This window comes from Meriones unguiculatus, chromosome 10 (genome assembly GCF_030254825.1).
Source record: "Meriones unguiculatus strain TT.TT164.6M chromosome 10, Bangor_MerUng_6.1, whole genome shotgun sequence".
NCBI lineage: Eukaryota > Metazoa > Chordata > Mammalia > Rodentia > Muridae > Meriones > Meriones unguiculatus.
Window position 1 is genome coordinate 42,251,266 of NC_083358.1, and position 12,594 is coordinate 42,263,859.

Consider the following 12,594-nt stretch of genomic DNA (forward strand, 5'->3'; position numbering starts at 1 on the left):
AGCCCTATACTGGGCCCGGTCATGCTGTGACTGTCAGGGAGCTCTCCAGAAACATTTTCCACCCCTTGCTGGGACCCTCCAGGGATTCTGAACCTTTGACCAGTAAAGTCCCAAGTGTGAGTTGTGTTAATTCACAACAACAGCACTGGCTAATGAGCCCCTAGTCCTGCATGTGTGATCCACCAGCACCAGTAACAGGCCTCTCTCCTCCCCAACCACAGAGTTCTTCAGTGGGAGCCCAGAGATAAAACAAAACAAACAAAAAAGGAGCTGAAGATATATTTTTTCTGTTGCATAGAATAAGTTTTAATTGGTTTCCAACACTGAAAATTAAGATTTTTTTTAAAATTAAAATTCTAGGGATTCTTTTAGGGGTGACAGAATTGTTCTATATTTTGTACATTTGTTGAGCTGTTGTGTTGGCACATACCTTTAATCTCAGTACTCAAGAGTTCAGATTTCTGTGAATCTGGTCTTTATAAAGAGAGAGTTCTAGACAAGCCAGGACTATGTAGTGAGACCCTGTCATACAGGAAAAAAAAGTTTATAGTTTTGTATATGTAATTTGTTGTATACAAAGGGTGCTTTAATAAATTAAATTTTATGCCTTAATAAGTCTGATTAAAACAAAAACCTACTACCAGTGTCTTTTGGAAAGCAATGAAAATCTGGCAACTCTGACGAACCTCAGCAGTTCCTCTGCAACTAGCATGAGGTTAGCCCCTGATGGTAGTGCCCATATCTGAAGCATGGATTTGACTTTTGAATCCAGTATCAATCAGAACTATTGCAGCATGACTAGCTTATCTGAGTTGATGATTTAGGACTGGGTTGTTTTTTGTTTTTTTTCACTCCTGGTCTAATACCTTTATACTCCTATGTATTAGGAGACCCCAGCTCCCTAGCTATTCAGTGAAGCACTGGAAAGAACATGGGTTCTGAGAAACGAGGCTTCTCCTGCTTCAGTGTTTTCATCGCCAGCGTGATCATACTATGTTCCCTAACACTGCTGCGGGTCATATGAAATAACCTAACTACATTTCAGCATGTTGTAGGTGGTTCACAGGTGTTTGAAGTCTGAATGACGGTGTTTTCATGCTTTGTTTTAGGAGCAAGCAGAAGTTGCAGGAGTAAAGCCAAAGCATGTGCTGAATACCAGGAGTGTGCAAGCCGACCCCTCCAGGAGGCCGTGGGAAGGTGAGTGGCTACACCTGCTTGTTTCTACGCACACAAAATGGCTCAAAATAAAAGCACCCACTGCACCACCTGTGGTATGGTTGTTTTCATTGTTTGCCCAGGCTAGTCTCAAACTCTGCTGTGTAGCTAAGGGTGACTTTGAACTTCTGGTCCTCCTGACTCCAACTCTAGAGTGCCAGAATGAAGAGTTAAGCTGGGCCAGCTGATGGGGGTACACGCCTGTAATCCCAGCACTCAGGAGACAGAGGCAGGTGGATCTCTGAGTTTGAGACCAGCCTGGTCTACAGAGTGAGTTCCAGGACAGCCAAGGCTATACAGAGAGAAATCCTGTTTCCAAAAAAACACCAAAAACAAAAATAGAAACAAAACAACAACAACAAAAACATCACAAGAGTCTGGCTGGATTGCTTTTATTAAAGTTAATTCTCTGAATTCTCTTGTAAAACTTTACGTGGCTGGCATGGTGGTGCACACCTTTAATCCTGCACACAGAAGGCAAAAGTAGGCCAATCTCTCTGAGTTTCAGGCTACAGTGAGACCCTGTCTCAAGAAAATAAAGTCTTTTTTTTTTTTTAGTAATTTTTTGGGGTTCTAGAATTAAATTGACAATACAAGGTATGCTAAGTCAAGTCTGGCTTCTGTTCTTCCCCCTTAAGGTCTTTATTTGTGATAATTTAAAAAGTCCTTCTCTTTCCAGTGTGGTCCAGTCTATGTAAACCACATTATAAGTAGTTGTATGTTTACATATATGTACACACTCACACACATCCTCCCTTCTTTTCTCAGCATGTACTGGTGATTTGCCTTTAGGTGTTGGTATACCTGGTGTCTGTGGAGGCTAGAGAGGGCATCGGAGTTTTTGGAACTGGGGTTATAGACAATCATGAGCTACCATGTAGGTGCTGGTGCTCAAACTTGGATTCTCTGGAAGAATAGCCAGTGCTGAGCCATCCACCCCTCAAGCCCCTATTTTCTCACCTTAAAAATGGATGTACAGTACTCCATGGGGTGGATGTTCCTTCATCCAGACACGTTCCCAATGGCAGTGTGAGTTATGTTTAGTTTTTGGCTTTAATAGATGCGGTACATGAAATGACTTATATATGCTCTTCTTTCCTTTGTAATATGTGTTTATTAAAGAGTATGTTTTCACCTGCCTATTATATTGTAGAGAGCCAGAAGGAAGACATACCAGCGGGGACAGGAGAGAGGCTGCCTCTCCTCATCAATACTTCCTCTAAGGGAGCTGACTTTACTCAGGCAGGAGCCTCACTGAGACAGGGAGTTGAAGTTCTTGGCCCAGGCCAAGTACCCCCACCCACAGAAGCAGAATCCAGGGTTCTGGAAACATCCAGTGAGAACACTGGCACTACCCTGGAACTGTCTGTAGCGATCGACAGAATCAGCGAGGTCCTCACCAGCCTCAAGATGTCACAAAGTGTGGGTCAAGGAACCTCGTCCAGCAAGCCTGACTGCTGCCCCTCAGAAGAGGCTGTGTGGCTGAGTTCAGGGCCTAGCCCTCAGCCCTTAGGGCCACTGACTCCAGCCAGTGAAGTTCACAATGTTGAAGTACGTCGCAGGTAAGGGATGTTCTTCTCTGCTGGGCAACGGGGGCGGTTAGCTGCATCCTTTTCCATGCAGCGCGGCTGAAGGGCCAGTGGCACACGATGGGTGACTGCTGTATATATGGAGCTGCACTAGAGTCATTGGGATAAGGGACTCTGGGGCACTAGTGTCCACCTGGCAGCATGAGAATTGCCTGGGGGATGGAGAGTGGGGATTAAAAAGATAGTATCCAGGCCCAGAGTTTCTGATCCCTTTAGTCTGGAGTACCATTGGTACATTTGGTCCTCAGGTACCAGTGAGGTACTTTTGTTTTCCACTCTAATGGAAGACAGAATAAATTTGTTTTAGATAGATAATTACTTCAACAAATGGGGTTGACAGAGCGCGTTTCCACACGCGAAGCGCTGGCCTAGCCCTCTGCATGCATCGCCTCGTTTGATCCTCCTGCTGTCTCCAGCACATGAAGGTGGTTTGCCAGTGTCCAGGGTCTGAGGAAGGGTGGAGGCAAGAGCGGTGAGGGAGGAACGAGTCAGGCCCGGGGATTGGGAGGAGTTTCACATCCTGACTGACTGGCAGTCTGGGTGCTTCCTTGTCTGTACAGAATTTAGCAGGCAGGGTTAGATGCATGTTGTTCCAAAACACAGATCATATCATTTTTGTCCCCGTACATGTGTTTTAACTTTAACTTGGTCATAAGTTTAGTCATTATTGATAAACCATGACAGAACAGAATTATCTTTTACTATCCATTTCCCTCATCAATCCCACAACTCAATGTTTAGCAATATTGCAGCTTCAAGGGCATATTTTGCCAAAGCTGACAGCTTGTTCTTAGCTCTTGCGGTTTTCATGGTACTAGACAGAAAAAGAAAAAACAAAAACAAAAACAAAAACGAAAAACACCCAAGCTAGTGTGTTATCAGCTTTTAATAGTCAGAGTGCTAATTGTCATTAGGCTCAAGAAAAGTCTTCAGGCCAAAGCTCTGCATTTATTATTTAATTTCTGCCACAATACAGCATTTATATTTTACATATTTGTAGAATTTATCTATATGTTTAATCTTGGTAATCTTGCCTTCCTTGGTCATACGACACCACAGTGGCCTTGTATGAGTTTACATTTTATAAGAAAGTGCTCTTAATATTTTATTTTTTTATCATTTATCCACACCATTCTCTGTCTATCAGTATCAGGAAGAGGCTTTTAATTTGATCTGCTGCCAGCTTCTCTAGCCTACCGAATATTGTTTACCTTTTCAAGTTTACATTGTCTTGATTATTTTGTTCCTGAGTAAGTGCAGGGGCAGATGTGTCAAGAGTATCTTTGAGTCCGAGCCTCATAAGAAGGTCTCTGGCATAATTACTTGAGTCACAACCTCCAGGGCATAAGGAGGACCTTCAAGTAGGGCCAGGTAAGGATATCTCCCTAAAGACAAGAGGGGTAGTATGGTCAGGATGTTCCCAGGAAAGCTTAGAAGCAGTACTCTTGGGAGGAGGGGTAAATGAGTCATAAGAAAATTTCCATCAATCCCGTGTCCTCAAGTTGTACAAATAATAAAAGACCCTCAAGCATGTGACGTGTAGAAATCAAGGCCAAAAGAGTGGGAGAGTGCACCACAGCAATGGTGTCATGAGGCTCAGCTTTGCTGGGTCTTCGTCAGCAGCTGTGCTGGCTTTATGACTTTCACTGGCTATGGACGTGCCAGTGGTTGTCACATTATTTTTCTGATGGTGAAATTCGGGCTCAGAGTGTCACCATTACACAAAGCTGGGATCTGAGATTAGTTTATCAAATCTGTGCACTTAACTGCTTCCTTGGGCCAGCATTTAAGTCCTGCGCAATATGGTGAGGAGAGAAGGGTGGCAGGTGGAGGTTTATGTCAGAGATTCTGGAGAGAGAGTGATGCCTGGGACTGTGCTCCAGGAGCCATGCTCAGCAGACACTGTAGGGGAGAGAACCTGCTGTCTGTCTGCACTCAGTCCTGTGACAAAGCACTGCTGCATGCTAGCCCCTGCAAGGACACTGGCTTTCCAGGCTTCTCTCAAGGGACATGGTGCTCTCGGCACTGCCCCAACCCCCTTGACCTAGCAAGAGACCACACGGCCTGGCACTGGGAGATTATGTAGCCTCTTCTTGCTGTAGTGACTGGTTCTGGAAGGAAATGGGATCCCACCCCACCTCCTCTGCTCTAGGGGCCGTGACAGGCCAGAAGGAGGGATTCCTGGTAGATGTGCATGGATCCAGTTCAAAGCTCCAAATGGGGAAACTGTGGTATGAGGAAACTTCCTGTAACTCGTTAGGGACCCGCAGAAGCCCCTCAGGGAGAAGTGCTTTTCTGCCCTAGTCGAATCCCTGAGCTGTACTGCAGACACACAGACCTGAAGCAGGTCTCAGGAAGTGCGGAGCTCACCACCTGCCCTTCCTCCCCTAGAATGTGTTTTTTTGTTTGTTTGTTTGTTTGTTTTTGAGAAAAGTAGATTGAAAATTAGTGTCAGTTCTGAGCGGAAGTAGCTGCTTGTATAGGTACCCTGAGATGGCGTCTGAACTTGGCAGCACGAAGTTCGTCATTAACTGGCAATGCCTGTGGTAAGTAGGCTGTGCAGTAGGGAAGGAAGCCTGGACACCGAACACAACACAGAGTTCATGACGCTGGGGTCACTTCCTAGTCCACGGAAGAGAAGACCAGAGAGGGCTGCAGTGGCCAGCAGCCTTTTCCACTGACCACCTTGAGACTCCTCCAGCAATTGGCTCGTCAAGTTTTCTGGATCTCTTGGTCTGAGATAGGCTCAGGGACACTTAGCTTGAATACCACCGACCATCCCACTGTCACCACTGACACATGGCTGGTCCCAAGGACTCCTGCTTAATTTGGATAGGCTGTCTCTCAGCCTATGTGTCTCTCAGCTGCACCACTTGGGGTCACCTTCTGTTCTCAAAGGCCTCAACCTCAGGGAGGGGCTGGGCTTTCAGTTGCTGGACAAGGCCTTCTAGTTTTTCTGTTTCCTTTTCATTGTGATATAGAATATATAACATAGAATTTACCACCTGTGTGCGTGTTGTATGTATGTGTGGAGTATGCGTATGTCCGTGTGTGTGTGTGTATGTGTGTGTGTGTGTGTGTGTGTGTGTGTATGTGTGTGGGGTGTGTGTGTGTGTGTGTGTGTGTATGTGTGTGTGTGTGGATATATGGATGTGTGTATTGTGTGTGCATAATCTTCCTTTACCACTAAAGCTTCACCCCTGGCCTATCTTAACTATCATTTTTATTTTTCTTAAAAAACTAAACGAGCCACATTTGTGTTTCTTTTTAAGAAGATTTATTTATTTATCTATCTATGTATCTATTTACTTATGTGTGTATAAGTAAATACATAGATAGAACATATATCCAGCTCACTTCTGGATGTATGTTCACTGCTGTTAGCAGGTATATGTGCCCGTGTTCGCGGTGTCAGAGAAGGTCGTTTCCTTTCTTGCTCTCTGTCTATTCTTTTGTGTCCCCGAATCTGGGCTCATGGGTATTTTGTTGTGGTTGTTATTGTTGTTTGCTTTATTTTTGCTGTACTGAAAGGCCCAGTGAGCCCTTGTTCCTGCTCTGTCACAGCTGGCATTAGCAGATTAATGAGATGCCCAAATTGTTACATGGGTATCAGGATTTGAACACCAGAAATGACTGGCAGCCATTTCTCCAATCCCAACTTTTTCGGGGACATTTGAGCTTCAAATATGGAAGCTAATTTTTCACAAGAGGATTGGTGCTGAACCAAAATGCTATTAATCTTTACTTAACTTCTAATTCATGGTTTTATATTACATACACTACAAACTCAAATTTTTTATCTTTCATAGCACACTAAAAATTATTAGTGAAGAGGAACTATATAACTATATTTCAATTAAATAAAAATAAGAAAATCAGGCCTATTGTCATAATAATAATGTTTAGAAAATATAATTTAGTGCTCCTGTTATCATAAATACTATATTATGAATGTTATTAAAGCAATTTTATTATTTGTATGGGTAAATCTCTAAGTATTTGTTTTATTTTTTTACTAGCACTTTGAAAATCTTAACAAGTACTTTCATCAGTTTGCTTAAAATGCAACGAAAATTAGGAAAACTGGACTATGGTGATCCAGAGATGTTACATAGAGCACACAGTCCTGGCAAGGCAATGAGTGAACCCAGGACCTTGTACGTGCTAAGTGCCTTAGTTTGCTTTCTGTCACTGTGATTAAATACCATGACCAAAAGCAACTTAGGAAGAAAGGGTTTGCTCGGCTTACAGGCCATCATCAAGGAAAGCCAAGGCAAGAACTCAAGGCAGGAACAAAAGCAGAGACCATGGTGGAGAACAGCTTACTGGCTTGCTCAGCTGCCTTCCTTTTCTTGTTTATTAATTTATTGATACTTTCATATATCACAGCTCAGCTTCAGTTTCCCCTCCCTCCTCTCTTGACAGCCCCTCCCCACCTCCCCTTTCCCCAAGATCCACTCCTCCTCTGTTTCCCTTTAGAAAAGTGATGACCTCCCAGAGATAGCAATCAAACATGGCGTAACAAGTTACAATAAGATGAGGCATGTCCCCTCACATCAAGGCTGGATGAAGCAACCCAGTAGGAGGGAAAGGATCCCCAAAGCAGACAAAAGAGTCAGAAACAGCTCCTGTTCCCACTGTTAGGCATCCCACAAGAACACCAAGCTACACAACCAGACATACATGCAAAGGACCCAGGTGAGACCCGTGCAGGCTCCTTGATGGTTGGTTCAGTCTCTGTGAGCCCCTATGAGCTCTGGTTGGTTGATTCTTTGGGCCATATTCTTGTGGCATCCTTGACCTCTCCGGCTCCTGTAATCCTTCCTTCCTCCCTTTCTTCCACAGGATTCCCTGAACTCTGCCTAATGTTTGGGTGTTGGTCTTTGCATCTCAACTACCTTTCTTATATAGCTCAGGCCCATCTGTCTAGGGAAAACACTGCCAATAGCAGGCTAGGCCCTTTACATCAATCAGCAATTAAGAAAATGTTCCATAGACATGTCCATAGGCCAGTCTGGTCTGACCAATTCTTCAGCTGGGGTTTTCTATTTCCAGGCAACTTTAAGTTTATGTCACATTGACAGCTAAAGCCAGCGATGACACTAAACAATGCATGGTTGCTGAGCTTCATCCCCTGAATTTCCTTGTTTTGAACCTCAGGGCCATATTTCTCTCTGCCCAGGGTCTCTCTCCATGTGCAAGGGATGGCTACTCCTGAGGAGCTTTTTGAGACACAGAAGGGCAGTCCCACTGCCTCTGCAGAAGCTCCAGCACTTGTTGACCATGATGAGCAGGACCCACATCCCAAAGGCCCTGGAACTGAATTGGAAGACCAGATCCCTAAAGGAACTCAGCCATTTCTACCCCTGCCAAAGAGGAGCAGCAACAATGGGGGAGTGAGTGCGGAGGAGACAGGGCCCGAGGCTGAGCCTATCACAAGACCAAGCTTAGCCACAAAGGACTGGGGAGATGAGACTGTGGGGACTACAGACATGGACCCAGGAAGAGGAAACCCTGAGCCTGGGAAGAACCAGGCAGCCAAGGACTCAGAGAGCACTGAGGCCAGAAGGAGGGTGTCTGCTGCTGCAGAGGCTGCCATCACGGTTCTAGGTAAGTGAGGCTGTGGCCCAGCTCAACACCACCTTGAGTGAATCTACCTTCCATAGATTATGTGGTTCTGAAGAAGGACTGAACTTGGGTCTTGAATCAGCGTTGATGGTTGGGAAGCGGGAACCTCTGTTGTTCACTGGGTAGATGTCTCAAAGCAACCTCCCTGCCTGAGGGACCCACCTTTAGCAGCATTTTAAAGTAAGGCAGTCAAGAATGCAAAAATCATGAGCGTTAAGGATGTAGCTCAGTTGGTAGACTGTTTGCCTATATACATAAAGCTGAAGCCCTGGGTTTGACCCCTACACAGCATAAAACCGAACATGGTGTTGCATGTCTCTAACTCAAGCACTTGGGAGATAGAGGTGGGGAGATAAGTTCAAGGTCATCGTGGCTACGTAAGGAGGTTAAGGTCATCTTAGATTACGTATGATGTCCCCCCCTCAAAGGGGTGGAGGAGAAGAGAAGTAAAGAGAAGACGTTGAGTGATACGTGTAAGCCACTGTTAGCCATTCCCACTGTCATTTGCAATAGGGTGGAAGCGGACAGATTTGGACCTACTTGTTATTCCAGAAGGGTATTGGTTGTCTCTTCTACCACAAAGACCCTCCACTTCAAAAGTCCTAGGGTCTCCCTCCTGGTGGGAGAATTGTCTGTGGGGTGCTCTCTGTAGTCAGGGAGCAAGCAGGATGCTGCTGGGATGAGTTTGAACAAATGCTAAGCCAGCCTTGGCAGCTTCCAGCCATTTGTACAGAAACTGCTTTGTAGCGTTGTAATTGCTACATGTTTCCTTCCTTTATGATTTCCTGTCACATTTCTAGGTACTCAGACTACCCAATTAAATTGAAAACCAAGGGCCAGTTCAGCAGGTAAAGGCATCTGCTGCCAAGCCTGATGGCCTGAGTTTGGTTCCTGAAAACCATATGGTAGAGCTGAGCCAACTCCTGAAAATTATCCTCTGATCTCCACATGTACATGTGTGCCATGGAATCTACATGTATACATATACACACACAGTAATACAATTAAAAAAAAAACATTCTTAAATGCCTTTCCCCACTGTCTTTCCAAGAGCTAGCTGTCTTTGCTTTCCCTCTAGATCCACTAACCATCTTCACCATCTCATGCCCTAAGAAATGCCTGCCATGGGCTCCACCACAGGCTCTTTTTCCCTCTGGGATCTAGCTGAGATTAACTATCAGGGAGCCAAAGCTGAAGGGTGAGAATAGTGTGTTTATTTTTCTAACTGCCTCCCTCTCACACTCCCCTGACCATTCCCCATAGCCCCTTGGCCTTTAAATATAGCCTTGTTAAAGTTATTTTTGTAAAACTTTGTTTCTCAGTGTCTCTCTTAACCTTGCTATCATGCAAATAATTGGAATTGTATTATATTATTTTAACAAGCTTCACAGCACAAGAACTGAGCAGTTATTTATTTTTAACCCTCTAAGTTAATTTGGTTTCCTCACAGTGTACATCCCAGAGATACTCTCATTTTTTAGCTTTTTTGCTCCAGCCCTTCTCCTGCTCTTTTCTGAACCTCTGCCAGTGGCTCAACCCCCTCTTCCTCTTCTCACTCTTCCTCTCCTGGCTGGCAGGCAGGCCATCCCTATTCTCTCCCCTGCTCAGCTATTGGCTATAAGCTGCTTTATTAGCATATCAGGGAACAATTGAAAAGCAGTGTTTATACAACACTGAAACAGGGGATTCTCAGAACAAATATTGCAAACAGATATGGGGGTACAGAAATCAGCATTTGAATTACACAATAAGCTATGCCTATACAGCCTCCTCATGGAATTCTGCTCACTGATTCAGTGAGCTCAGTTTCCCTTCCTGACGAATGTGTGTCTCCATTGTGATGATTCTAAAGTCAGGATTTTGCCATACTAGGGCCATAAAATGGGCAATGAGCCTGGTAGCCCAACTGAGGTTTAGTGGGTTTAAGATGGGAAGCTTCTTGAAGGAGACTCATGCCTTCTTCATTGTCTCTCTACAGATGACAGTGCAGCACCCCCAGCCCCTTTTGAACATCGGATAGTCAGTGTCAAGGATACTCTGATCTCAGCAGGCTACACAGTGTCCCAACATGAAGTCTTGGGAGGGTAAGTGGAGCCTCTGCCCGGGTGTGGTCAGAAACTGGAGCACTGAGGCTGACCCACATAGGGAATGGACAGAGGTATCCCCTGGATGCGGATGGCTGCACACGTGAAGGAGAAAGCTGTCAAAGTAGGATGTGGGAGACACTCCTGAGGCAGCACAAGTGCCAGGCAGAGGTGTGGCAAATAGGCCGGTATGATGTGGAGTGGGTAAGGGGATACTCTCATCCAGAAGAGCCCACGGTAAGGTGAGAATGTTCTTTCCTTTAGGCTGTAGAGTAGATCCCATGATGTGAGGAGTGAAGAGGTGATTTTCAGATGTCAGGTTAGCCGGGTGTATGACTAAGATACGAGGCACTGGTTGGTGTAGGACAGTCCACGTGTGTGTATCGAGGAGGAATGGCAGACCTCAGGGGCTTGGTGAACTTTTCCTAATGTCAGCTTACTGTGTCCCTGATTCTCTGCAGGGGCCGGTTTGGCCAGGTGCACAGGTGTACAGAGAGGTCTACTGGCCTTGCCCTGGCAGCCAAGATCATCAAAGTGAAGAGCATAAAAGACCGGGTGAGGCATCTGCCCTAGGCTACACAGATCCTTCTAGCCAAGACAGAGACACTTTCATTTCCTTCTGAGCTCCCAGCCCCTCATACCCAGCCCCCTCCATACCTCTCAGAAACTTGATGTCTTCCCTCCCCCTTCACCTTGATTCTCATACACCACTCACTAAGCCACCCATGTTCCTTAGCCCAGACTTTGTCTGTGTGGACAGCCTCGCATGTCATGTGTGCTGGACCTTGGGCAACATGACTTTTCCTTCTCAGGCCTCCTGTCTGTGAGATGAGTGGGTGGGTTGGACCAAGGTCCTTTTTGTTATAAGGACACATTTGGGTGATGAGTCAAGGAGACCTGGTGTGACAGCAGAAGTTGAAAGAAGCATCAAGTGTGTGTGTGTGTGTGTGTGTGTGTGCGTGTGTGTGACTGTATATGAGTGTATCTATGTGTGAGTATTGTGTGAATGTGTGTGAATATGAGTGTGTGTGTGTGTATGTGTGTGTGTACACATGCACATCTTGAGGGATGCAACTGGCTTCTCTTCCTGATTTGTTTTTTTGGAAAACCTCTTTTCCTGTGGTCCCACAAGGAGGATGTGAAGAATGAGATCAATATCATGAACCAGCTCAGCCATGTAAACCTGATCCAACTTTATGATGCTTTTGAGAGCAAAAACAGCTTCACCCTGATCATGGAGTAGTGAGTATCTCAGAAATGTGGTATTGGCTTCAGGGTGGGCTCAAGCCTGGGACTGAGGGCCTTCAATCTAAGCCAAGCTCCTTATCTTTGCTCCTCACAGGCATGAGCCATGTTGCCCTCCCTGGTTTAGTCCTTTGAACCTGAGTGTGGAACTTGGAGGACAAAATCCTTTTTTTTTTTTTTTTACAAGCCAGTGTCTAGCATTTTTTATCTGACCTACAGACATTATGCTAGTTTGTCTCTAGATAATTTTTAGCAATTTTGTGTGAGGGATTAAACAGTTGGCAATTAGAAAATATAGACGGAAATTGTAAAATCTTTACATTCAGCTTTCATGAAAATATACAGAATCTAGTTACATTGGACCCATACCTCTATCTGTAAAGGTGTACTTCAGCTCACTATGTGTAGGTGAAGAGGCGTACTGCACCTCTCTGTGTGTAGGGATGTATAAAAGTATCTTTTATTCACTTGATGCAACTGCCATCTTGGAGGCTTCCTGCCTTTGTCTGTAAGCCTAGGACTAGTCCTGGAAGTTTCTAGCCTCTGTACAATCTAATCTATGCCTAGAATGTTTTCAGCCTCTGAGGATTACTGCTGAATGAGCACACCCTTTCTAGCTCTTTTTGAACTCTGGCTGGTTGATTCAACTCAACTGTTCTGGCTCAAACATCTCTCCAAGCTGACTGATTCAAACTGGCTTCTCTCAGCCTCTGACTGAATTACTCTGATTGGCCTCAAACTAGCTCTAACAATATGACCTAATCTTCTGGCTCCTCCTCATTCTCTGGTTCATTCTTTCTTCACCCACCTGTCTAGCTTGTTCTTTTTTCAAC

At 45.0% G+C, this 12,594-nt stretch overlaps 1 protein-coding gene across 3 annotated transcripts in view; it reads left to right on the plus strand.

Moving 5' to 3' along the window:
• Window positions 1-12,594, plus strand: part of Mylk3 (myosin light chain kinase 3) — a 57,365-nt gene that overhangs the window by 21,266 nt on the left and 23,505 nt on the right. For all 3 annotated transcript variants that reach the window (XM_060392302.1, XM_060392301.1, XM_021644695.2), the window contains exons 2-7: window positions 1,110-1,197; window positions 2,369-2,777; window positions 7,987-8,414; window positions 10,411-10,516; window positions 10,978-11,071; window positions 11,649-11,758. In XM_060392302.1, the coding sequence (XP_060248285.1) occupies window positions 1,110-1,197; window positions 2,369-2,777; window positions 7,987-8,414; window positions 10,411-10,516; window positions 10,978-11,071; window positions 11,649-11,758 (1,235 nt within the window). The remainder of the gene's footprint in view (window positions 1-1,109; window positions 1,198-2,368; window positions 2,778-7,986; window positions 8,415-10,410; window positions 10,517-10,977; window positions 11,072-11,648; window positions 11,759-12,594) is intronic.